At 44.5% G+C, this 27,656-nt stretch overlaps 1 protein-coding gene across 1 annotated transcript in view; it reads left to right on the top strand.

Moving 5' to 3' along the window:
• Window positions 1–27,656, top strand: part of srd5a2a (steroid-5-alpha-reductase, alpha polypeptide 2a) — a gene marked incomplete at its 3' end in the record, with an annotated part of 128,304 nt that overhangs the window by 56,474 nt on the left and 44,174 nt on the right. Inside the window, exon 2 of the mRNA XM_083636062.1 lies at window positions 328–491. Within this exon, the coding sequence (XP_083492188.1) occupies window positions 328–491 (164 nt within the window). The remainder of the gene's footprint in view (window positions 1–327; window positions 492–27,656) is intronic.

Below are 27,656 nucleotides of genomic sequence, written 5' to 3'. Positions count from 1 at the left end.
TATTTCAGTTTACCGGTAATCTGATCGATTGTGTTTGGTTTGTGCAATGTTTTGCAATAAAAGTCAGGAAATGAGAGTTTAACTTTAAGAAATAAAGGCCTGGCTCCAACAAAGACATGGGGCTCTCTGGGGCTCAGTAAATAAAGGCCCCGGCCAACAATAGAGGGTTTACGGTGTGTGTGTGTGTGTGTGTGTGTGTGTGTGTGTGTGTGTGTGTACACATTGTCTTGTGTTTTTCTGTAGTGTGTTGAGCCTGAAAGTGGAAGGAGGGGGCAATTGTAGTGAGGCGGCCCTGGACACCACTGTGTTAACCTGTTGCTCTCTCAGGACGTTCGTCTACGCCTTGCTGACCCGAGGACGGCCCTGCCCTCTGCAGATCGTCGTGTTGGCAGCCGTCTTCTGCTCACTCAACGGGTTCCTTCAGGGACACTACCTGCTCCACTGTGCCTGCTTTGAAGACTCCTGGCTGGCTGACCTTCGTCTGGCCACTGGTGAGTGAGGCACTCAAAGTTTTCAGCCTGGTCTCCTGAAATTTGGTGAAATGTGAAGAATTCCTCATTTTTAAAGCTAGCATGAAGAGCCTGGTATGATATGAAACTAGAAGACCTAGGGCATCCATTGGTATCAACTATGTCATGCTAGATACTCCACAAGGGGTCTAAATAACTCTCCAAATTTAGGCTAAACTGGCATTGCCATTTTCAAAGGGGTCCCTTGACCTCTCACCCGACTCTGAATGAGAATGGGTTCTGTGGTTACCCATGAGTCTCCCCTTTAGAGGTAAGGTAGCATTTTCCAAAGCCTTGGCAGGTATGCATTTAGATTAAAAAAAAGTTTATAATTTTCAATTTTGTAATTAAGCCACGGCTTTGAAAGATGTGGACACTGGCACCCTCAGGATTTTGTGGTGGCAATCAGATTTCAGGGTGTGGCCAGGGCCACCCCTGGTATATACTTTCGTAAAGTATACTTTCGGGTTCTTCAGTGGAAAAGTCTATGGGATTTAACATAGGGGTTTTGCTTAAATGCATAAAATAAGGTCTGTGGTTAACAAAAGTGTATGGGAACGCGAATTTGGGTTCCCGCATGATAATCTTCACAAACGTGAATAACTTTTTAGGCTTTTGGAACGTAAATGTGTTTTTTTTATAAAACGCTTCAAAAGGCATAAAAGTTATTCACGTTTGTGAAGAGTATCATGCTGAACCCAAATTTGCGTTCCCATAAACGTTTGTTAACCTCAGACCTTCATTTGTGCATTTAAGTGAAATGCCCATTCTAAAATCCCCTTAGACTTTTCCACTGAAGAACCAAATGGCGGCGATTTCTGGATAGAGCCTACAAAAATAAGCCATCTATCAGCCGCACTGAAAGTACTTTTAAGTAGGGGGTGCTGTAAGGAAGGGACTCTCCGTGAAAATTAGATTTTCTTTTACTTTTAGCCATATTTAGAGGAATATTTAATTTTAAATTAACATTAGGATTATACTGTTGTGATGTCATTATTCAGTATATTCTCCTCTTCTCTGCATCATTACTCAATTTACCCTCAGGAATCAGGGACAGTGATAGCCTTTCTTTTTTCCTGCCTTGTCATCTCGTATTTCTTTCTCTTCACAAAGCGTGTCTCCGACTCCGTGAACAAAGTAAACACAGCTATGTAAACACTAGTTTCAACGTGAGGCTAAGTAAACAAAACTTCAGCATTTCCCGGAGTGCACCATAGAGTGCACGCTTCACATTGTGTGGATCCTATACCCAAGAACCACTGCGTTGAGCAAAGATCGTCTATAGCGGCGATCCTCAAAGTCCGGACTCCGGTCTGCATCCGGACCGAGACACCGTCCTATCCGGACCGAGCCCTATAACCTACAAATCATTGATAACTTACATTTTCACGGAGCGTTTCTATTTTAACCGGCACATGCTTTTATAGTATTTACGGTACTACTGGTTTATCTGCCAGGAAGCTCACAGACCAATGCACGCGCTGTAAATCATCACACGTGATGCTACTCGGCCAAGCGAATCGTTTCTCTCTGTTGCTTCGAGTGGTGCTGCGAGAGTGTGACACACGGACGGAGGGGAGGTGACGCGAGGCGAGAGATAGTAATTTCACATGGTGTGCTCAAAAGAAACCACTCTTACATGTCCATTCATTGTTCTTACGGGCAGACAGATTAAAACCAGTATGTCTCGTGTGAAGTGCGGTGCGATCCTGACCGGTCTATGGAAGCGCCACACATGAGCATACACACACCAGGGCACACTCACTGCCCAACGCAACAGCATGCGAGGTTGATCGACAGACAGACAGACAGAGACAGACAGGCAGACAGATAGACAGATAGATAGATGGATAGATGGATAGATAGATAGATAGATAGATAGATAGGGAGCTCACTTCTCTCAAGAGAAAAGGTTGTTTGTTGGCTGAGAGTGTTAAATGTGAAATGGAGTGAAGAAAAGGGGAAAGTTATTTCTCTTAAATTTAAATTAAAGCACTTCATTTTAAGATGCACATTTTTCCAAAGCACTCTGTTGTATCTTATTTTTAAATGCATTATTTTACTTGAAATGAGAAAAGATTATTTATTTATTATAGTAGGCTAGTTATGTATAATTAATCCAGTTAAAGGAGAACTAACCTCCAAAACACTTTTTTTCAGCTTTTAACCAATATATATGACTTTGGGGGTGATGTGTGAAGAATTCTGGTCAGAATTTCCACATTTGACACCAAACTGTTGCCATTTTACCATTTGTATCATTTTTCAGCAGCATACCTGGCATAAGCGCCCTCTTAGGGTCAAAGACTGCTTTTTTTTTTTTCTCAAATGAATGGGAGATTAGGGGCACACTGACGTCACAGTGCCCCCAAAGACTATGGGATTTCAAGATAATTACTCCCCTACCCCCTCTGTACCCTTTCGGCTCCTCAGAACTCCAAGCCTATTCTTATTGAAGTTTGCTCTTAAAATACTGAACCAAACGTTGTCAAAGTTGGCACATGTCTTAATTATAGTTAGTTTCCCGCTGAATGTGTCACTACTTTATTTATATCTTACCTGAATAAGCTCGAATGATGATGTATATATTATCAGTCCGAGTTGGAAGCAGCTCTCTCCAGCCCAGGCATGCGGGAGAGAGTCGTACTGTAAACCTCATGCACTAGCTCCAAGCTCCGCGGGCGCGCGCAGCAGAGCAGAGCTCTCTGTGCTCTGAGAGTAGAGAGAGCAGTCTGATATTTCCGCAAACAAATATGGTCGCAGTTTAGCGCACATGTAAAATATAACGCTATACTACGACGTGACAACGTGACAAAGCTTCTCTAAACACATCGGCTACTATCATTTCCCTGCATCCCTCCTACTGAGATTATATCGGTAATGATTTTGGACAGACTGAATGCGCGGAGGAGAAGGAGAGATCTGCAGCTCTGCCCTGAGTAGCCCTGAGACACTCGCCTCGCTCCGACTACTGTGCCCGTCTGTGAAAAGCGTCCTGTCCAGTCGCACCTTCGCAAACAGATGCGGGATTCCCTCAATCCTGTACCCAATCTCAGACTGTATTCTCTAAATCGCACACCAGCTATTTCTGTCTGTTTGTTGCTCCGTGAGGTTACAAGCGCCCCTGTTCCATGCATGCATGGAGGGAGGAGGCGCAGGCAGCCTGCACTGCGCTGAGAGGAAAAAACTTTTGCACAACTTTTAACAAGAATTACGAAAAGCCCCCAAACTAAAATGAAAAAGGGACTATATGGCAACTTGGACGAGGGAATGACGTAGAGAAATCTCGCATTGTGTTACCCCAGAACGGGGGGTTTGTCGTATTGTGCGGTGTGCTGCTGTAACGAGCCCATGCCACTTTGCTCTCGTAACGTAGTTCAACACACTGCCATAGAGTTACATGCAGAAAAATAATTAAATTTCTAGTTCGCCACTGAATTACCAAATTGATATAACTTTCAACCATTTTGAGCAAAGCTCTTTCCATACAGGCCACCAGCGTTGGCTAATTGTTGATATTTATACAGATATGGCCCCTCTCAAATAAATTATTTTTGAGGCAATAGGCAAACTGTAATGGCGTCGATTTCCGAAAAAAAATCTGGACTTCAACACAGCCAAAGAGTCCAGTATAGACAAGAGCATATGTCATTTCTTGGTTTTTTCCATAGGTATTTTCAAATCACTGTTCTAATACATATCTAGGGGGTTAGTCCCCCTTTAAATATGAAAACGGTAAATAAGCATTGTTGATGTTTATTTTGATTTAACAGTCAGTTGTTGACTACATACAGACATTGTACCATTAGGCTACTTCAATCATTGAGTTCAATGGCACTGAATTATAGCGTAAGCTACGTTACAATGTTCCGGACCTTTGCTTGAGGAAATTTCCTCTAACTGGACCTCTTTGAATTTTAATTGAGTGCCCCTGGTCTATAGAGAAGATATCCACTCGCCAAATTCAACAATTTCGAAAATTCCATCTCTTGCCACTAGGGGGTGCTGCAGCACCCACCGCACCGGGCTTCCCGTGCCATTGCCCCATGTAATTAAAGTAGTTAGTAATTGTTAGTTAAGGCAGTTCGTAGTTGTTAGTTAAGTATTTAGTGTGAGCTAATCTAAAGTGAGGACTATCTTTGCCCTACAAAGCATTTATAAATGAGATTAAGTACAATTGTTAAATAATTATAAATTAGCTTATTAATCAGGAATAAAACATTTATAACTGTGTTTATGAATTACTTACAAATGCTTAGTAATCTATGAACAATGCTTTATAAATGATGAGTTAAGTATTTACTAATACTTAACTAATGCTTAATAACTGTACAACCAGCGGTGCCTCAGGAGGTCCCTGAAGATCATCAAGGACACAAACCACCCCCACAACAGCCTGTTCTCCCTGTTACCCTCAGGGAGGAGATACAGGGTCCCAAAAGCACCCACAAATCGCTTGAGGGACAGTTTCTTCCCGCAGGCCACGAGACTCCTTAACATACACAAATAAACTCCCAACTAGCTGGCTTGTCTTATTGCTTTACTGCCTTATTGCTTGTTGCTTCTCTTGTTTTCCTGCACCTATATGCCCTGTTATTTTGCACTATGTTGTAACGGAGTCTACAGCACAAGAATTTCACACGTGATACTTGTACTACGGAGTGACAATAACAATCTTGAATCTTGAATCTTGAATCTTGAATAATGTGTTATTATAAAGTGTTCCCAAAGTCTAACTAATCCTAGAGGACGTCTGGTAGTTTTTTGATGTTTGACAAAGGACGTTGATAGATTTACAGTCCAGACGAGGGACTGCAGTGACTTCATCATCAAACTCAGCCATACTGTCATGGACCTGTGACTTCATCAAACTCAGCCATACTGTTATGGACCTGTGACTTGCTTGTAACACTAGTATGACTTACATGTTTCCCCCAAGCGTAATATCATGTTATTTTACACGTTACCTAGACACTATAGTTACCTAGACATGACTAGACACCTACCTCTACCTCTGTGTGTTTTTGATAGAGGTTATGCTGTCACTGTCATTGATGTTGCTGCTGTTGTAACACCATAATTTCCCTCCAGGAATACATAAAGTACTCCATCTGTCTGCCTGTCTGTCTGTCTGTCTGTCTGTCTGTCTGTCTGTCTGTCTGTCTGTCCGTCCGTCCGTTGCTGGGGACCCTGAAAACTACTGGCCTAGGCTACGTCTACTGCCCAGAAAGCCACCACTTCACATAGAAGCTGGTGAATTTTGTCACATTTTCAATGCAGATGATTGAGCAAAAATAAGATAAGAGGGACATCATAGCCATGGATGAAACAGCTGTGTGGTTTGATGTACAGTAGTAGGCTCAATGCAGTTAAAGAGATACTCAACACTTTTTCCACTTTTTTCTGCTGAAAATCAATATATATTGGAAATTAGCTGTGTTCTTGAGGAATCCAGGTCAAAGTCCTGACATTTACTGTAAATCTGAGTAATTCCTCTTCTCTTCTCACATACCCATGCAGTTCCATACAAACCAAAAAGGCCAGCTGTAGACTCCCAATTTTCCTCCCTTTCTATTGGCTGAGCTCTTGATCTGTGACGTAGCTTGATCAGTGATGTCACCAAACCCAGCCCGCCTATCTCTCGTGCCTAGGCCCCTCCCAGCCAAAGTTTATAAAAGTGGCTGCACACCATGCTGGGACTATGGAGTGTGGAGAATTGTGACGGCTGCTGTCGCCAGGTCCCGCAACTCGTGGCTAGTAGTTTTCCACTACAGAGGACCAAAGTCTATTTCTTTTGCATTTTTTACAATAGTCCAAAATATATTATTTGAACTAACTATCCATTCCATATAAAATGAAGACGTTTGGGGATCATTAAATGCGTTAATCTTGTCAAATAAAAGTTGAGGGGTTTTCTCTGCGGAGAATGCGGAAACAAAAGGATTTGCATAGCTGTGTTGATTGGCTGCTCGGGTGGTGTCGGCCGGCCTTTGTTTGGGTATCCGCCAATCAGCCCTTTTATTCACATTCCTGCACAGTGGAGAATTCACAGGGAATGCCCCAGTTGTAACGTTAGTGTTTCCCGTGAAACACTAACACCGTGTGCATGTAGATGGATTGTTGGATTAAAGAAGATTCTTTAAACGTTATCTGCGAGTGCGGTCCGGGCGCAGAACTCCGCACAACACACAACATTATGGGACTTACTTATAGCCTAGATGGCTGCAACAGTGTGGAGCACCTCCTGGATTTTCCTCCTTTTGTTTTGTTTCTGTTTTAGGACTGTGCGAACATATAGTTATGGATAGATATGTGCGCAGGCGTCGACCAGGAAAGGTCGCTTGTTGCAGTTGCTCGTTCGTTTCCGTGCTCTTTGTATTATTATTATTATTATCGCTCTTTTCTAACACTTATCGTGTGTATATATTGTGTAAATAGTGTATCCGTCTGTAACCATGCGGTTCAGAGGAATTTTTAACGTATTTTTGACCGGTTTACTGCTCTTACAATGTATCGCCTGGGGACAACAGCTGGCGCCAGGACATGCGGCTATTGTTTACAGCAGAGAACAGCTGCTGGAGCTCCGCTCGCCGGCCGGCGAGTCGGTCCCAGCGCCGCTTATTCCGGAGGAACTGATAAAGAATGCACCGCGTGGAAGAAGGGGGAGAGGCAGAAGAGCGAGGCAGAGGAAAAACGAAGCCAGGAGAGAACGTCGGAGATTCAAGCCAAATCTCCCCTCGATGATCATGGGCAACGTTAGATCGATAGCGAATAAGATGGAGGAATTAACAGGTCTGGCGAGGACTCAGAGGGAATTTCGCGAGTGCAGCTTAATGTGTTTCACGGAATCCTGGCTAAATAAGGACATTCCGGACTGTAACGCATCAATTGATGGCTTCCAGACGATACGGGCGGACCGCGATTGCACCTTGAGTGGTAAGAAAAAAGGTGGTGGCCTTGCCATTCTTGTTAACAATAGATGGTGCAATCCGGCTCATATCAGCATTAAAGAATGCTCGCGCTCACCGGACACAGAGCTTTTAGCTGTGGGATTACGGCCATACTATCTACCTAGGGAGATTTCTCATGTGATTGTTGTGGCGATTTACATCCCCCCTTCTGCTAACCCGATATCAGCGTGTGACAATATCCACAACGCCATTGCTGGACTCCAGACTAAGCATCCGAGTGCATTGGTACTGATATCGGGGGATTTTAATCACATGACTATGATGAAAACACTGCCCAACTTTAAGCAGTACGTGAGCTGCAGCACTAGGGGCGACAGGACAATTGACTTGATGTACGCGAACGTGAAGGATGCGGCCTACTCTTCGTCACCCCTCCCCCCGCTTGGCCGATCCGATCACAATCTAGTCTACCTCAGATCTAGATACACCCCGATGGTGAAAAAACTGCCTGTGACCTCCAGGACAGTGAGGGTATGGTCAGAGGAAGGAACTGAGGCTCTTAGAGCCTGTTTTGAGGTAACTGACTGGCAGGCACTCTGTGACCCACATGGCGAGAATATTGACGGGATCACAGAGTGCATTACGGACTACATAAATTTCTGTGTGGACTGCAACATACCCACAAAGGAAATAAAATGTTTCCCGAACAATAAACCCTGGGTAACTAAGGACATCAAGGCCATCCTGAACGCCAAGAAAAGAGCATTTAGGTCGGGTGATAGAGAGGGGATCAGGGCCATCCAGGTGGAGCTGAAAGGGAGCATCAGAGTAGCGAAAGAATGCTACAGGTCGAAGCTAGAGGCGAAGCTCCAGCAGAACAATATGAGAGAGGTGTGGAGGGGTGTGAAAGCTATTACTGGCTTTAACAAAGCTGGCAGCGGGGGGGTGGAGGGGGGGGTTGATCGGGCCAATGAATTGAATCTGTTTTTCAATAGATTTGATGCAGCTGGCCCGGGAGCCCCCTCCCCCGACTCTCCTGACTGCAGCACTCCAACAGCAGCCCCCGCCACACGGCTCTCCCCCCCCCTCTCTCTCCCTCTGGCTCCGGCTGATGGCCCTGATGGCCCACCTCCCCCCCCCCTCATACCCCGTCACCCAGAGACGAGGCCACACACCCCCTCCCCCCCCCCCCGATGGGCTTCAGAGCTGATGATGCCACTCCCCCCCCACCCACGCTGACCATCACAGCGGACCAGGTGAAGAATCAGCTGAGGAGACTAAACACGAGAAAAGCAGCTGGCCCGGATGGCGTCAGCCCCATGGTGCTCAAAGCCTGTGCCCCCCAGCTGTGTGATGTGCTACAGCTGATCTTCAACAAGAGCCTGAGTCTCCAAAAGGTCCCCGTGAGGTGGAAAATGTCCTGTATCGTTCCTGTACCGAAAAAGCCAAGACCCAGTGGCTCCAACGACTACAGGCCGGTAGCTTTGACATCCCACATCATGAAGACCCTGGAGAAACTCGTCCTGGAGCAGCTCAGGCCTATGGTCAAACCATCCCTTGACCCCCTCCAGTTCGCCTACCAGCCCCGACTGGGAGTGGAGGACGCGGTCATCTACTTGACCAACCGCGCCTACGCCCACCTTGACAACCCTGCCAGCACGGTGAGAGTCATGTTCTTTGACTTCTCCAGTGCGTTCAACACCATCAGGCCGGCTCTACTGGGTGAGAAGCTGATGGCGATGCGAGTGGATGCCCCCCTGGTGGCCTGGATTGTGGACTACCTGTCTGGCAGACCACAGTATGTTCGCCTGCAGAACTGTGTGTCAGACAGAGTGGTCAGCAATACGGGAGCACCACAGGGGACGGTCTTCTCTCCCTTCTTCTTCACCATCTACACCACGGACTTCACCTACCAGACAGAGACTTGCCACCTTCAGAAGTTCTCTGATGACTCTGCGATAGTGGGATGTATCAAAGATGGCGATGACGATGAGTATCGGGATGTGGTGGCCAACTTTGTCACATGGTGTGAGCAGAACCACCTGCAGCTCAACGTGTCAAAGACAAAGGAGCTGGTGGTGGACCTAAGGAGGGTCAAGGCTCCGGTGACCCCTGTTTCAATCCACGGGGTCAGTGTTGACATAGTGGAGGATTACAAGTACCTGGGCATGTACATTGACAATAAACTAGACTGGGCTAAGAACTCTGATGCACTCTACAAGAAGGGGCAAAGCCGTCTCTACTTTCTGAGACGGCTGAGGTCCTTCAACGTCTGCCGGACCATGCTGAGGATGTTCTATGAGTCGGTAGTGGCTAGTGCCTTCCTCTATGCTATTGTGTGCTGGGGCAGCAGGCTGAAGGCAGCGGATGCCAACAGACTTAACAAATTGATCCGTAAAGCCAGGGACATTGTGGGGCTGGACCTGGGCTCTCTGACTGCGGTGTCAGAGAAGAGAACGTTATCCAGGCTACGCTCCATCATGAGCAATGACTCGCACCCACTCCACGGCGTGCTAGTCAAACACAGGAGTACATTCAGTGAGAGACTGATTCCACCCAGATGCAACACGGAGAGGCACAGGAAGTCATTCCTGCCTGTGGCCATTGGTCTATTTAATGCCTCTCTTAAAAGAGCACCTCGGAGACGCTCAGTCTCCCTGAGACTGAGCCAGCCGATAGGCTAACTGGAAAAGTGCCTGGCTGAGCCACGTGTAACGTATAGGGCAAGCCGAATAATATAACTTCAGTGTGCAATAAAGATAGGCTAACTGGAAAAGTGCATGGCTGAGCCACGTGTAACGTATGGGGCAGGCCGAATAATAATATAAGTTCAGTGTGCAATAATGACATTCGGCACGTAAGGTATACTTACTCTACGTATTGCTTACTTAGACGTACTCCACTTTTTTGCTCCTATTGCATTTAATACTGTTTACTGTTTATACTGTTATACTGTTTATTCCATGCTATGTTGTGTTCTTTCTTCTTCTCATTCTGCTTATTTTACTATCGCATTACTACTGTGTATTTTATTTTATTTTATTTTATGCTATCTGTGTTATGTGAACGAGCAACTGTAACTTGTCCCAATTTCCCCCCGGGGATCATTAAAGTCTTTCTGATTCTGATTCTGATTCTGAGATGTGTGCTTTAGCCATAGACTGTGTAATATAAATGTTTTAGCACATTTTGATGTGTGGAGTAGTCGAAGAGTAACAAAGAAAGAAGCAAATGTTAGGTCAACGCTGCCGCCATTTTGGCCCGAAAATCGGCTCCTTTTGCGTGGTGTCATCGTCATGGGTGTCTCCAAAATGGCGGGTCTCTTGTGTGCGATTGTCCCTCTCCAGCGTTTCTTATCAATAAGTTATTTGGCGGGACATAAACCATAGATTACTCGCCTATTTTCAGATCAACTGTAACAATCAATGAGGGGAAACATGGGAAACACACACATCTCTTGTTGAGAACAAAGGAAAACTGTAGCGTGCTAGCGAGGCCTGCTAGCCACGGTGTGTGTGTGTGTGTGTGTGTGTGTGTTTTATTTTTGTTCAGCAGCTTCTGTGTCTCATCAAATCTTTATTCATATTATATCCTATTATTATTATTATATGAATGAATGAAACCTTTATTGCCCCTCAGGGAATTTTCTCTGCACAAGGAGCCCAAAAAGAACATAATAAGCACACATGTAATAATAATTACAAATATAGCCGCAAGCGGCGATGCGGGGTCCAAGCTTCCGGTGACTTGGGGGGTGTATGTCAGATAATATAGACACTGAATTGCACATTTAATCAGAGTTGGTATGTGCACAAGTGCACAAAGTTTGGTTGAGATTTGGTGACCTGACCGGGTTCAAGCAGTAGTAGCAGTAGTAATAGTAGTGTGTGTGTGTGTGTGTGTGTGTGTGTGTGTGTGTGGCAATGTGCACTGGAGCTAGCGGCTGAATTACACCAACTAAGGTACAACCTTGCTACAGTGAACATTTAAGCTAGAATCAGGGTGTAAATGACATTTTCAAGTCAACTTGGCATCTCAGGGCTTGTGGAGAGTTTGATTACACCAGGTGAGCAGTATGGAAGCATTCTATGTATTTGTTTTTTCTCATGGTCAACTTCACTCAGCAGACAGCTCTGTTGTGGTTAGAGTACAGTTCTATCTCTGTGTGTGATGCGTCCAGAGTGCTTTACCCAGTACACCGACTGCATGCAAGTACCGCATAGTACCCCACTTCAAATAAACCAAACTATACCTTTCACAAATCAACTCAATAAGTGTCAAACTAAATGAATGCCTGCTAAACTGTTTTCGGATGTGCGAGATGTGCAAAATAAATAAGCATTGTTTCGGTGGAGTGTCCCTTTAAGGCCAAAACTAACATCTCAGTTGGCTTTAATTAAAACACAAGATAGGAATACATTTCAAATCACAACACATTGCCGTCACTTCAAATTACCTTCATACCTCCCTTTACATAACATTGAAAATATATTTCAGATTGTGTAAACCTCCCTTTAAACTCACAGATTTGGCTTTTGGAGGTTTCATTCAGCAGGTTTCAAAGATAAGTTGAATTGGATGTTAAAAAACGTTCCCTCTATACTGCCAACTGTCTTGCACCATCTCCATTCATCAGTGATTCAGTGCACCTGGTACAGAGCCTGACCACAGCCCAACTCTGATTGGCTCAGTCACACTGCAGGATTACAAGCCCGCCAACTTCTGTTTCATGTAAAATACATTGGTGATACATTTTGCAGTGTAAACATTGGTGAACTGGGTTTACAATTATCAAATTATGTGTTCTTAAGTTAAAGCAACTCTGTTCAACATGTGGTAAAATATCAGCCAGGATGAGCGGTTAATGCGTGTCACACCTATGAACAGGTGAGGGCAATGTGACCCCTCAGCACTGGACCCAGATAAAACCACAAGGAAAGATGGCAGGCACACAGCAGGACAAGGTGCAGGGTGATTTTATTTTCCCAACATCAAAAGTGACAGTGAGGCAATCAGCATGTTGTCTGTGGATAAGAACACAAACAGAATTATTTACCCAAATACACAATGTTAACAAGCAATCCAAATGACATCAAATTAGCAATAAACAAACAATGTAACAATCAATTAAAGCAACAATAAACAATATATTTCAACCATGCTAAAGAAAAAAACATATGCAATTCACCTTTAAGGTCAGCATGAGTTGGACTGGCTCACAGCACCTCTGTAGCAGCAGACTGGGGTTTGGGGCAAGTTTTGCACTTCTTTTATAGCCATAGCTCCACCCATCTCCCCACCCACGTGGCACAATCCACAAGTGAGTGAGTGAAGCACTCTGGGAGATGAAGTACACCAGTGGTGGCCATTTTAGTGTGCGTGTGCGTGTGTGTGTGTGTGTGTGTGCGTGTGTGTGTGCGCGTGTGCGTGTGCGTGTGCAAACAGACAAAATAGTCATAGGAAGTAGTATGTTTAGCAATAAAAAACAATATAACAATCAAACAAACAATAAACAATATATTTTAACCATGGCTAAAGAGAAAAACATATGCAATTCACCTTTAAGATCAGGATGGCTTGGAATGGCAATTCAACAATGGCTAACAAAACTACAACTTACTTAATAATGCATCTGAAGGGAGGATAAACACCAGACTGAAACACCAACACAGCCGGACACACACTGAGTGTAGAGGCTGATTAGCGTCTTAAGTGCAGGTGTGTGGTGATCAGTCCAGAATTAGGTGCAGGTGTGGTGTATATGTGTGTGCGTGTGTGTACGTGTGTGTGTGTGCGCGTGTGCGTGTGTGTGTGTGTGTGTGTGTGTGTGTGTGTAGATCCGGTGACCTGACGGTTTCCAAGCAGTACTAGTAGTAGTAGTAGTAGTAGCAGTAGTAGTAATAGTAGTAGTAGTAGTGTTGGTAGTAGTGGGAGTGGTAGCAATAGTAGCAGCAGAAGTACTAAGAATAGTAGTAGTAGTAGTAGCAGCAGCGGCAGTAGTAGTGGTGGTTGGCTGTTATAGCGCCACCATCTGGTGGATTGGTGTAATTTTTTTACTCTGAGTAGTGGGTGATGTCGTGAACCTGTGTGGAAAGTTTGGGTGATGGGGGGTGTATGGTTTCTGAGATCCACACACTTTTAGGGCAGGAAAAGAACAAAAGTAAATACACAAAAGTTTAAACATTTATCATTTCAAGACGGTTTCACGTATCCAAATTCTTTCTAAGATTTTTAATCAGGGAAGTCCAGAGATGACACACAAAAAGTCTGCGCTCATTCGGGCAGATGGCCTAGGACGAGTTCGTTTTTTTTTTTTTTGAGAAAGTCCAAGATGGCGGAAAATCTAGCAGACTTAAATGGGCGTGGTCTATATGGATAGATGCGTATTGATCCAGGGAATCCAGCAGATGTGGAATTTTGATTCTACGCCTCACGGTTCAGCAGTTATGGTCCAATACGTGAAATGGTCTGTTATAGCGCCACCATCTGGTCAATATGGCTAATTTTTTGTCTCTGAGTAGTGGGGCACATTTCCAACCTATGTGCAAAGTCTGGCTACTGTAGCCCTTACAGTTTTTGCTGTGCATACTGTTTTAGCGGAGAATAAGAAAAATAATAATAAACGGAACAGATACAATAGGGATCCACGCACTTCGTGCTTGGACCCCTAATAATCCAGATGAGAAGTGATAAAAGCATGGATACCTCAAAATTAGACCGCGCGTACCCCATTTGATAAGATTTGTTTCTTGTTTGTTTGTTTCTCTTAGGGTTTCAATTTTATTTTATTTTATTTTGTCCAATATTAAAATATTCCTGAATTGCATTTTGTGTTACAAATAAGTATTGTTTTTATCTAACTTTTTAGCCAGATTTGATGGTTTTCTTGTCAAAAGTTAGCCGCCTCAAAGCCTTCTGGGTAATATCCAAACAGTAGAGAGGCAAAATGACCGCCTACTTCCTGCTTCAGCACTGAACCAGAGATTTTCATCTGCCATTTATTTTCCCATACACATTTCGTAAAATGCTTATAAAAAGTTTTACTGGTTCAAACAAACGGTACAGATATATTTAGAAACAGGGGAGATAGCATAACATCTCACTGGGACCAAAACGTAAAAAAATGTGTTTAAAGAAAATATTTTTTTAATGTTTTTTTGAGTTTTGGTCGGAGTGAAATGTTCTATGGTCTCTCCCGATTATAGCGTTAGCTGAACCGTTTGGTTCGACGAAGTAAAACGGTATGCTGGTGTTTGGACTGAGAGAGCCTGGTGACATGAGGTTTGGACAGGAGAACAGGAGAAGCGAGGGGGTGGTGGAAGGGAGAAACATCACCAGCAGATCCATTCACAGCGCTAGCTAGGGTTGCCACCCATCCCTTAAAATACGGAATTGTCCCGTATCTGACAGTGAAATCATGCATCCTGTTTTGAACCGATACGGGACGGGGTTTGTTCCGTATTTTCATCCCACCCGCATTGTGTGATGAAAACCCACCCTACTCTGCATCTGGTTGGCTAATACTGCTGCCTTTGTTGGTAGATTGGTTAGTTTTAGGCATCAGTCACGGTCAGGCTGAGCCTCTGCTCGGTGATTGGCTTTGATCGGGTCTGAGCCGATCAGAGAACAGGGATGGGGCGGGTCTTCGCACAATGCTGGTGGGAAATGGCTGCCCCAACTCCACCACTTCTAGTGAAAACTCTTCCAAGTTTCTGAAATACAGATGTGAATGGGAAGAAACACTTGGTTTGACAGGATTAGCGAAGATAAAAGAGTGCGTTCGTAAATACGGCACAAATCCGAATCGAACCAGGATGAGTGACAGGAGGCTGGTGAACAGAGGTGAGTTTAACACGTTGTTGAACGTGGTTTAGAGCGTCAGATTTGACTTAGCCAACTGCAAAGCATGTGTTTTCTGTGGTGGTGCAGCATGGTGGCCTGGCAGATATCACGTTACAGCAGCATGTCTCAGTCAGGAGAGCAACATTCACGTCATGTCAGGAGGACACCCTGCAGTGTCCCACAAGCAACTCCCGAGGCTGATACAGTAATGACAGCTTTTTAATCCCTTCTGGACATCATGTGCTGATTGATCAGAATCTGATCAATTAGATTTCCTATCCAGTTGTATTTAGGGTACTAGGAAATAAATAGATATACTGTCTGCTATAAATCTTGGCTGCTGAGGTGCTTCTCTAGGCTACATTATTATGATGTGATTTGGGAGTTTTACAGTCATAAACATTAATCTACATTAATCAATATAGTGCACATGAGAGGAAAGTAAACAACTCTCATAGTATGCTCAACCAATCTGGAAAAATGCATTCTTCAATAGGCTACTAATGCATTAACAGACAAAAAGTTAAGTAAAAAAAAGTGTTCGCAGAGAAAGTAAATATTTTTAACCAAATATATTTTTCTCAAATATAGGCTACCCATTTAGTTAGGAGTTTATAGCTGAAAAGCTATCTATTAGTTCATTGTTAATTAAGCACTACAAGCTTCAAGTATCAATCTAAATGCTTTCTTGAAACAATCTAAGTTATGATTTACTACCACTGGCGCTCCACCCCGCCCTCGGCCCTGGTGGTCGTGGCCCCGAGGAGCGGCGGGGCCCCTGCTGCGGGGGCGTCCCTTATTTTTCTACATGAAAGGTGGCAACCCTAGCGCTAGCTGGCTTTAACTGAAACTACACATGCGCGAGCAGGAAATGCACAGAGCTCTGCCATTGGTTCTGAAATTTGCCCGCCCCACAAAAGCTCATCCTATCCAAATATGGAGTGGGCGGATTCGAAAGCCTGAAAACTCCCTGCCCTTTTTTGAAAAACAGTGTTTTCGACTTGTTGATGCCTCGTATGGTTGTGCTCGCCTGCTCTCGTCTGCTTTCCAGGCGAGGCGGCAGTCAACTCAAACAAGCCTATTGTCACCGATAGTTACAGGTGAGCTTACAACCTTTATCTGAAGGTAGTAGAAGTATATGGATGCATCGGGACCACTGGGGGAGCGAGTCAACACCAGTCAAAGCTGCCGGGGTCTGTGTAATTCAGTGTAGCTCGAGGCTAATTAGCCAATCGATGGTGGCTATTTTGAAAAATGTCTTCCACGGCCACCAGGGGGCAATTTTGCGATGCCCCAATATTCAGTTTTATTCAGAATATATCTATGAACACATCTGCAAAATTTGGTGCTTGTATCACAAAATGAATGATAGGTCAGCTATGCCGCCCCACTATATAGCCTATAGTAGCTGACATAAATACTATAGGCTACTACTGTAAACAATAGTAGATCAACTTGTTTTAACAAATGAATACAAATTTTGTTATGATTTGTGTAAATGTTATATATTACTCTGTTGTTAAAATGGAAGAGCACACTATGACTTGTTTAGGAGTTGAAACTCAAAGTTTAGGACTTGACTCGGGACTTGCCTGTCATGACTTGGGACTTGACTTGGGACTTGAGTGCAAAGACTTGAGACTTACTTGTGACTTGCAAAATAATGACTTGGCCCACCTCTCCTGTCAGGTCATCACAGGATCCATCACTACCTCGTTAGTGAGGGTTGATGTGACAAATGCATCAGCCGGAGGAACCATGCCTCAAACCCAGTTCTCATGTTCCTCCGGTTGATCCATTCTAGCGTTGAAGTGTTGAAGATGACATTTTGATACCATCATTGGATGAACACAATGTCAATCTTCTCTGGTTGGTTGTTGATTGGTAGGGATGGGGGAGGCTACACTGTTGTCGATTGTGTTGTGTATGCGCCACATCAGTGGGACTGGCCCTTTAAGTGTCATACGACAGTGTCGTAAGGGTAACGGCCACATTCCACTGAGTCCGTGTTCGGTCTGTCTGCGCTGCGGTATGGCTTCGGAGCCGATACGCTTCCACTCTAATCATTGTGTCAACTCCCACCTACTCCGCTGCGTTGCGTGTCTACAGATGCAGCCACTCCCGTCGTGACAGATTTTTTTCATTACTTTGTGCTTGACGATGCGGTGACGTTTTTGAGATGGTTTGAGATGTGAATAATGGCATTCAACCACTAGGGGCCCTCATAGTCCATAATGTGTCTCTCACTGTTGCAGCAGTTTCAAGCTGCGGGGTCACAGTCCACGCAAACGTATTTGTTCTTCCGGTTCAGCGCTAGTTGTCCTATGTGGCTTACTAACATAGCTGCTAGTTATGTTATATGGCAGTAAAATGCTACAGAATGACCAAATTGATATAACTTTTAACCATTTCGAGTAACAATGTTTCCATACGGATCACCAGCGTTAGTTTGTTTATAACGTGGCTATATTCATAACGTTTATATCTCGGATGCGTTATATACTGTCTGGTTAACGCCAACCTACAGTATGTGCCCTATCAGAGTTCGTTACGTTATTGTACAGTACACTAAACAAAACAACATGATAGCTGCAGCTGCGTCACTATACGTGTGGGCGTTAAGTTTTAATTTGGTTCAAGCATATTGTATGGTGACATTGAATCAGTGTTAGCTTAGCGCTAGCTAGCTAGCAAACACTACGATCTGTGAATAGAATCTAGAATTGGCCTGCAGCCATTTCTAACTACTGTACAGTAGCTAGTTTTTCTCGAATTGATATAACGTTACAGTAGCATGGACCCATCTCGTTATGACAGTGGGGAGATGTTAGCTTTTAGATTGATATACATTCAGATCTTTACTACCTAACATCCGAAAAGCTAGTCACAATACTGTATTAATACCGACTAGTCACCTTTAGCTGACAGCCAAACTTTTCACCCTGAAATAGGAGGATTTACTGTATGAGTAGCCTAGTTTGATTTCTCCCCTGGTATCTATTCATTGTCACTAGCCTATGCATACAGTACATGAACCACCATCATTCAGTCAGTCAATCAATTGATCAACAACTTTATTAATCCAACTCAGGGAAATAGGTCAAATGTGAAAGAGAATCTATACTGTAAATGTTGGTCTGTAGATAAATGAAGATAAAATAATTATAGAGTTTAAGTAAACTTCTGTGGGCACTGGGCAGGGCTCTGCTAAACACTGCAGTGTATGAGATTAAAAAGTGACTTCTTCTGTTTTCTATGCAGGTATATAACACACGTGGGCAAAATGCGGCATCCAACGTCCTCAAAGGAAAACAGAACCACCCACAAAAAGTCAATAAAAGACAGCATCACATTAATAAATCTAATCTGCTACATCCATTTGATTTGTATCACTATGATATCAGGAGATTAACAGGAGAAATTACCAATCACAGCGGGAGAGAGAGAGACCCGCACAAAAATCAGGAGTGTTGGCAGTTATCAGTCCAATGTGCTTTGCTTACTTTATATGTAAGTCAGTATGGCCCTCTGGAAAAAAATGTTTCCCACCCCTGATCTAGGTTCATAGACTTTCAGATATCAAGTATCGAAGTAGGTTTTGAGGTGTCTTCAGAATGACCAGCTTACTGTATCGGGTCACTCTTACATGTACATTATAGTGACTACGCTGTTGTATGTTATCTGCCAAATATATTTCCAGGCTGTTAGAGGATTATAGATTATCTAACATCAGCCATTGATAGATATTCCAATGTCTTTAAAGCTCTGTCATTGTTACTTAACCCTTAGTTAATATGGAACAATAAATGAGCTTGAATCGTCACAACTCTTATGACATCTGTATATCAAATGCTTTGTCACAGAAGAAGCTTTCTAAACCCAGAAAAAGTGCCATAAATTCACACACACAGTGCTAAAACATGCATCATCACACCAAGTTCTGTCAAAACGGTCACATTTGTACAATCAAAAGGATCTGTGGGTTGATTTCCTGCCCACTACCATCTGATATTGTCAGTGTTCCTGCAAAAAAAAATCATACACAATTCATTTAAACAGATGGACATTTGCTTGCATAGGAGTTATGAGTGTGCAGTCTGTTTCCTTTGTTTACAACTTAGAACAAAACAAAACATGCAAAGCCACTTTTGCCTGCTCCTTGGTTGACCCATTCAGGAAGCGCTCAAAGTTCATGTTTCCAAGACAACAAGCAACAAGCACCACAGCTGTTTGTTTGCGGAAGCCGAAAAATCCATTGAGCAAATCAGCGCAGCGTATTTAGACCACGTGCATGCACATTGCGACATCAACTGTTGAGTGGTTAATTTACATGGACCTCTTGCCAGCCTCAAGAATGAAATTTGTGGGGGGAAGCAGGACAACTGTTACCTTTCAGAACCGGTTTGACTGCTATTCTAACAGCATACAGTGATCAGCTAATTAGATGCATCACTCACCCCCCCCCTCCCCCCCCCCCGCACAAAGGGCACGCACACACAGCACAGAATTAGATTTCACTCAATATAGACTTTCCTGATTTGAATCCAATCGAAATCGTTTGGCATCTTCTGAAAGATCACATACGAAAAGTGACCAAATTCACACAGTGCTAAAACATGCATCATCACACCATAGTTCTGTCAAAACGGTCACATTTGTACAATCAAAAGGATCTGTGGGTTGATTTCCTGCCCACTTCAGCAGAACTGAACGTGTGGCCTGGTTTAGTGGTGTTTGCTGACAACGCCACCTAGGTTTTTTTTGGCTAGAGCCTAGGAACTTAATAGACTCAAATATACAATGGAGGTTCGGCACAAGGGAGAGCAGTTTAAAATACCCAAGGACAGAGACAGAAGCAGCTTTTCCCAAATATAAATACCATTTATTGGTTAAAAAGTTTTCAGGGAAAAAAAAAAAAAAAAAAAGTTCTGTTGTTGCAAAAGCTTCATAGTTCAATGAAAATATTGTATGCTTTAAATCTAAAATTGTTCATGGATTACATTCTAATCTAACAAACCTATCAATTTAAAAGTCAAGCATGTTACCGTGGAAACAATTAAGCTTAGCCCAAAATCACAAATCAGAATGAGGGGGTCCCTGGTATATTTTCTATCTTGTAAGAGGTGCTTGGCTGACGCCAGCCAGGCCGACGTGTCCTCCACGCCCGGGCGGGGTCCGACCAGCCGCCCACAGTACCGCAGCAGCGTTCAGGCGATCCGCTGACCCACAGCGCTCTGGCTCCGTCTCCGCTCCGCCGCCGTCCGCTCCCTCAGAGCTTTGAGACCATCTTGCCACTCTTTTTGCTTTGGACGACACTGCTTACAGGCAGGCTCTGAAAAACAATGTAGAAACACAAAAATATTCTTCTTTCAGGTGACATAAATTTATGAATGTGACATATCCAAAGCGTCTTATGTTGACTATTTGTGAAGTCCCTCGGCGTGACTATACTGTATGTGAAAAGTAACAAGAGTTCGTCTGTTCCATTGTTAAAAACGACGTGTAAATGCAGTCCATTTTACCATTCCACTTTACATGCTGGATATGGGTTTGTCCACTGAGTTATTAATTTGGAGACTGATCAACAGCGTTTCTATTGCCCTAGGGGATTTGATATTTTCGAGAGCTTCGTGGCTATATAGGAAGTGTCTTATTTGTAAAAACCTAAAATAGTCTGTCTGGTTATGTTTAGACAAGTAAAACAACTTGGTTAAGGTGACAGTCCACCAAAAAACAATGCTGATTTATTTGGCTGTAAACAGTTTTGCAGACATTCAGTTAGTTTGACAGTTATTGAGAGTTGATTCTGAGTTCATGTGGAATGTGTGTAATTAGTGCATGGCCCACAACTTCATTCAAATCAACTCTCAATAACTGTCAAACTAAATGAATGCCTGCAAAACGGTTTACAGTTCTCAGATATGTGTCAGATTACAGTATGTGCAAAAGAAATCAGTAGTTTTTTGGCCTTTCCCAGTAACGGCAATGAGGCCAGTAGATATAGTGTGTGTCGGTTCACTGCTCCTCCTCTGCTGTCGGCGGGGACGTGGCTGGCTCTGTCGGCTGCTGCGTGCTGTCTTTCGGCGGCTTGCTCTGGCTTCTCTCCGTCTCTGAGACATCAGAGTGAAATCCTGCTCAATCTGCAGACAAGATATACCTGTTTACATGCGGGCCAAAATTAAAAACAGTTCTGCAGCGCACACGCACTGCTCACGCAGACACTGTGTTCCAGCTGTTAGAATAAGAGCTTATATCCGGCTTCTCCAGCCGGGGGGAATGCATTCAAAATATTAGGTTTGAATCAATCTGGGAACCGAGAGTCTATTTGTATTTGAAAAATAGACTCTGGGACAGCCCTACCATTTTCCCCAGCTTCCTGTACAACAAAAGCACTCTATCTCTAGTTCCACCTCCAATGTGTGTTGAGTGCGTTTCCGTTCACATACTATAACAAAGCCTCACAAATGCACATTTTGTTTCACAGTTATGACTGCACTGAAGTTCGCACTGAAACATTTTGGGAAATGAAAACAAAAAAGAGCTAAATTAATTGGGAGTTATTTTTCTTTTTACGGTAGACTTTTCTTTGTGGGAAGCGAGGGGGGGCGGGGGGCGAGGCCTGAGCGCAGCGCGGCACGTCCATGGAGATTTTTCTATCAGCGCGTCGGGTTTTGCTGCCTGTGCCTGTAAGATCTGCGTGGTAGGCTATCAGTGGATATCTGCTGTGATTGAGTCCTCACCGTCCTCATCATCGTAAAGTCGCCTTCAAAGCATGATGTTCGATTATAACGAACTAGTTGTGTGGCTTAGCCTTCCCAAATGTCGAGGGTAGTTTTTTAGAATTTAATATATAGAATTGGGAACGTCACATTCAATTTCAAATTGCTGACATGCACTAATTTTAGCTGCCTATAACATTTGCAAAGCTGAGCTTTTCAATAGCTTTGTAAATAGCCTACTGTTCTAGAGAAAGCCTCACGTCTTTTTCTGCCTCCCCTTCCCTTCAGTTTTATCCCAATTTAGAAATGCTTCTTTCTCTACACTTTTGTCTGTCTCTCACAGATCTTTGTTGTCACTCGACACTATTATTTGGTGTTGCTTAGCTGGAAACGATCATATTTTCACGCACGCACACTGTGACGAGAGAGGGACCATGAGTGTAGCCTATAGGCTACTACTGTATGCCCTGTCTGACAGCTTGCCCGCCGGGCGGAGTTGCCTCCTCCCGCTGGGTGAGACAGCTGTCTCGGTATGAACGGGCGTGCAGTGGGGGATGAGAGGAGCGCGAGCCGTGTGAAAACAGACGCGGGCACCAGCATTCAGGCGATCCGCTGACCCACAGCGCTCTGGCTCCGTCTCCGCTCCGCCGCCGTCCGCTCCCTCAGAGGCGGCCTTTAAAAAGAGAAAGGCTGGTGAGTACGGGTGTCGAATCCCACAGTAAGAAAACTGCAATACTGTGATTGCAGAATGCAGATTAACGTAACAAGGCTCCAGCCTTTCCCAGTAACGGCAATGAGGCCAGTAGATATAGTGTGTGTCGGTTCACTGCTCCTCCTCTGCTGTCGGCGGGGACGTGGCTTTCGGCGGCTTGCTCTGGCTTCTCTCCGTCTCTGAGACATCAGAGTGAAATCCTGCTCAATCTGCAGACAAGATATACCTGTTAACACTTTGAATGCCACGGCCCTTGGGCAAAAGGTTGCTTGCTGTGCCACATAGGCCGCAATGCATTTTAAAACAGTCATATAATTTTTTTAATAATTACTATGTAAACACTGAACACGCACAAATAACGATGAGACTCTCTTCTATCACCTGCAAAAAAAAGTTTATTGATCCCATTTTCCGTTCTTTAGTTATGAGCCGGAGAAGATAGCTTGATTGAAGCAAAAACATCCCTTTTTTTCTACGAGCTGAGATAATGAGCCTTTTGTGAAATTAAACATTTCAAGCACATCACTGACTCTGAAGCTAATTTTCTGATGTCTGGGTCTGTCTGGGTGAAGTGTATGCTGCTCTGCTGCTCTCCGTGCTCCCCCCCCCCCCCCCTCAACTGCACACGCCTCCTGGGTGTGTCTTATGTGTCTGGTGGCTCTCAGTCTCTGCTGAGTTTGCTGCGCACACACAGTGAATGGTGCGCGACATTCAGCTTTTTGGTTCCGCGTGTGTTTGTCACGGGCTGGCATGCTTCCAGTTCGGAATAATAAGGCTGATTATGTGAATGTGCTGTTGCAGCGTACATGGAGGTGCTCAGTTGTGACAGCGGATGCTGCTGCTGGGGGCACAGCTGGCGTTGTGCTCGTTTATGGAGGCACGTCGATGCATACGGACGGATGCGATGCGATTTCCTCATTTTCCCCAGTGACTATTTCTGTGTGTTTGGCTCCTTTTTCTCTGATCAGGAGAGTGCTGTCGCCACCTAATGGGTTTGTAAAATAGGTTATCGACCTCCAATAGCTACAATATTGTTAGAGGCGACGTAAGAAGCTTAGATCGACACCCCCCCGTCAAAAAAACAATTTGGAGTTATGACGCCATTTGGCGTCGCTGGCACTGTACGGTAAATTTCTAATGACGCCATATGGCGTCGCTGGCACTGAACGTGTTAACATGGGGGCCAAAATTAAAAACAGTTCTGCAGCGCACACGCACTGCTCACGCAGACACTGTTTCAGCTGTTAGAATAAGAGCTTATATCCGGCTTCTCCAGCTGGGGGGAATGCATTCAAAATATTATGTTTGAATCAATCTGGGAACTATTTGTATTTGAAAAATAGACTCTGGGACAGCCCTACCATTTTTCCCAGCTTCCTGTACAGCGTGCCTTCCTGCCACTTCTGGCGCTCTTGGAACTTCTCTCGTACAGCCTGCATCCTTGATGGCAAATAAATTAATAAATGATCATTTCAATTGCATTATCACAAATATACACAGCAATTTAGTCATTTTAACAGTTACTAGTTAAGATATACAGTACAACTTGTGCATTATGAGGAGTGTTACAATTACAGTCGTATTACAAAAGCACTATCTCTAGTTCCACCTCCAATGTGTGTTGAGTGCGTTTCCGTTCACATACAGTACTGTACCTACTAGGGGTACTTGAGCAGCTTGCAGGGGGTACTTGGAATGATTGGGGAATACATTTTACCTCCAAAATGATAAATAAATATATATATATTCCAAGTCATTTCATAAGCCCATTGTTAAAATGTGATGTGTGTGCCGCAACTAGTTCTGCTGGCAAGTGTCAACTGCTACACTGTTCTGCTACTGATAATGGCAAAAAACAACAACTAAAAAGCCCAAACACCGGCAGTTCAGTGAAACATATATTTTGTATAGATTTACTTGTATGTAATCATCAACACGCATGAGTGAGGGGTACTATTGTCATGGAAAAACAGCTCAAGGGGTACATAAGACAAAAAAGGTTGGGAACCACAGTGCTGTGTACACCATGCAATACACGCTTCTGCAGTGGGTTGCACCAGCTGTGCGTAAGTTGAAACGTAAGCTAGTTTGAACGTAGCAGTTAGTGTGGACTTTACACCCTAACTTAAGACACAGCTGCAGTGGGCATTAACGTTAGTAAAACGTTAGTCAACCCAGTGCAGTTCTCCGTTCAGGCGTTGGACCGACCAGTGTGTCAAATTAACGTTTATGTCCATCTGCCGCTAGTAAAACTGTCACCCTACAGTCCTCTGTAATAGACTCAGTCAACCACACGTGACAAAACTGCAACAAAAGTCGCCTACCCACGCTCTGTTCAGAGCAAAACACACGTGTCTCAAAGTCCGCTAGCAATTTAATACTCGTGTTGCACCGACCCACCTGGCGTTAATAACTTACTGTCGATAAACCACTACAAAGAGGTTTAATTAGTCAGTCCGATGCTAACGTAGCGTTAGCATGCTAACGTAGCGTTAGCATGTTATCAGCCCAGCCTGTTCAACAGATGGCTAGCATTACATGTAGGTAACTACTACTACCTGTAATGTTGCAAATCAGTTTAACCTGACACATGTTAATCAATAGTAATAAACTTACCTGGCATTTGATCCATCAAGTGAAGAAAAGGGCTTCCCAACTGCTTAATTATGTCCGTCATATTAACGCTACTGTAGGCTATAGGGGGAGAAAAATGGCGACCGAATCGGAAATAAAGTGGGCGTTAGTAGGCGTGACCATGCTGTTTACTCCAATATAATTTTGTCTGGAACTCTGCGCTCACTCTATTGCCTGCAGGTAATAATTATGCTCCAAAAGGATTAAATATTACTATTTGAGAGGAAAATAATATTTACTCTGGGAAAAATACCCTCCAGTTTTTCCTGTGTACTGTGTACTAGGCTACTGACGGTGGACTGCTCTGAGAGGCAGGCGAATCACAGGGCGAAGTCAGTCTTTCAGAAAGCTAATCAGACGGTGTGTTTTTGCGCCTCCTGGTGGGTGAAAACAGAAGTGGACTTCCAAGGTGAAAAAAAAATATTCCCACCGCAGCACTGCCGCACGTTGCGCGCAGGACAGTCGCGGGGCAGTGGTCTCAGTTTGGCTGGCTGCATCTGTACTCCCTCCCAGCTCCAACGATCCGGAGCTCTCCGAAAAAGATACGCAATTGTGAGCCGGGCGGTGAGACAATGTTTTTGTATTTCTTTATTCTTTCTTTTGCAGTGTTTAATTATTTTTTGGGTTGTTGTGTTTCCTTTTGAATTGATGCATGCTTTTATTTTCTAGACGTGGTTTTTGTTAATTGTCTCGAGCTTAATCACAGCTGCACACCTGTTGTCCATTCGGGGTCTATTGGCACCAATCTGTGCTGGATGGAGCACACCTGCGAGGAGAAAGACAGGCAGTGCGGGGGGCCTATTAGAAAATAGATAGAGCTGAGCCAACCAATTGAACAGCACCAGAGGATGGACTTAACCTGTTTGGAGGAAGTATATAAACTGTTGACACAGACACTGAGGAACACAGACACTGAGTGGACAGACACACACTGAGGGGAAGCGGCGGAGAGGGGAGCAGCTGACGGCCCTGCCTGTGGGCAAGGTAAGGTGTGGGCAACTGAGCCGTTGCGGCTTGGGCCCCTCTCTCTCCCTGCGTACCTATGGGCGCACCGTAGATGACTGACGGGGGATGGGAGAGAGGGGGGGATGCCCAAATGTTGTCCCACACCTAGGTTGCTGAGACCCACAGGCGGGGTGAGGCTTCCCGGGCCCGCCGATGTGCCGTTTCCCTGCGGAGAACACGCAGTGACTGACAGTGGAGCGCAGCAAAGCAGCAGACCTGAAGCAGCAGACCTAACAGCAGCAGCAGACCTGAAGCAGACCTGAAGCAGCAGACCTAACAGCAGCAGCAGACCTGAAGCAGACCTGAAGCAGCAGACCTAACAGCAGCAGCAGACCTGAAGCAGCAGACCTAACAGCAGCAGCAGACCAGAAGCAGCAGACCTGAGGCAGCAGACCTAACAGCAGCAGCAGCAGACCAGAAGGAGCAGTGGGCAGGCCCGGACCAAGACTCAACCCAAACCCAGCCTTGGAGCACCGCTCGCTAGCGGCCAGCAGAGGGAGAGTTTACTCTCCCTTCCGCGTAAGTCTTTGACCATCTCGGTGTTCCATGTGCCTGTGGTGTAAAGGTGTAATAAGGATGATATAAGCAAAGGACGGTTGACTCCCCTACAGTTTCTGTCTGTAGGTCTGACTGAGGAGGAGAGGAGGCCCCCCTGCATGGTGGACTCCGGATTCCCCCAGTCATCCAGCACGAGCACTTTATGGGCTTGGCCCAGAGAGTTAGCCGGACCATTTTAGTTGCTGTATTTTAACGAAGACATTTTAGCTGCTGCAGTTTTAACCCCCTGTCTTTTATTTTTAGACTTAGGTGATCACTGTTGTCGCATTTTATATTTTAAACATTAAAACTGTTATTCCTTATACTGTGTCCTTGTTCACCTTTTTTTGATACACCACTGGTTTTAACTGCTCTCCACCCGATGGAACGAACCTGTTTTTAGATCCCCATTTGTATTATTTAAAAGAGTCCTAGGCTCTTCAAACCTAGGTGGCGTTGTCTGTTTTAAATTAAGTGCACGCCTACAAGCCCACCACGGGCATCACACAATGCTTCTATTTTTCACGAATGTCGGAGCAAAGCTGCAGCAAGTTGGGCGGAGCCAGGCATGGAGTCAACAGGGCAGAGGTGTTTACAGCATTCAATATCAAGCCAGAGGACAAACATGTATGAGGAAAAGTAAATAATTGAAGTGGAAAACCACAAAATAATATATGACACGACACATCCTTTTTACAAGGACAACACCAAGCAAGTCCACCCCTCCTCTGCGTCTCCAGTTGGGAACAATGATCTTCTGCCTGTTTGTTGTTGTATTTATCCCACA

The sequence above is a fragment of the Poromitra crassiceps genome (genome assembly GCF_964638095.1).
Source record: "Poromitra crassiceps genome assembly, chromosome: 4".
In the NCBI taxonomy this organism is placed as follows: Eukaryota; Metazoa; Chordata; class Actinopteri; order Beryciformes; family Melamphaidae; genus Poromitra; species Poromitra crassiceps.
Note: the sequence above shows the minus strand (reverse complement) of the source record. Positions and strands in the feature narration are given on the sequence as shown.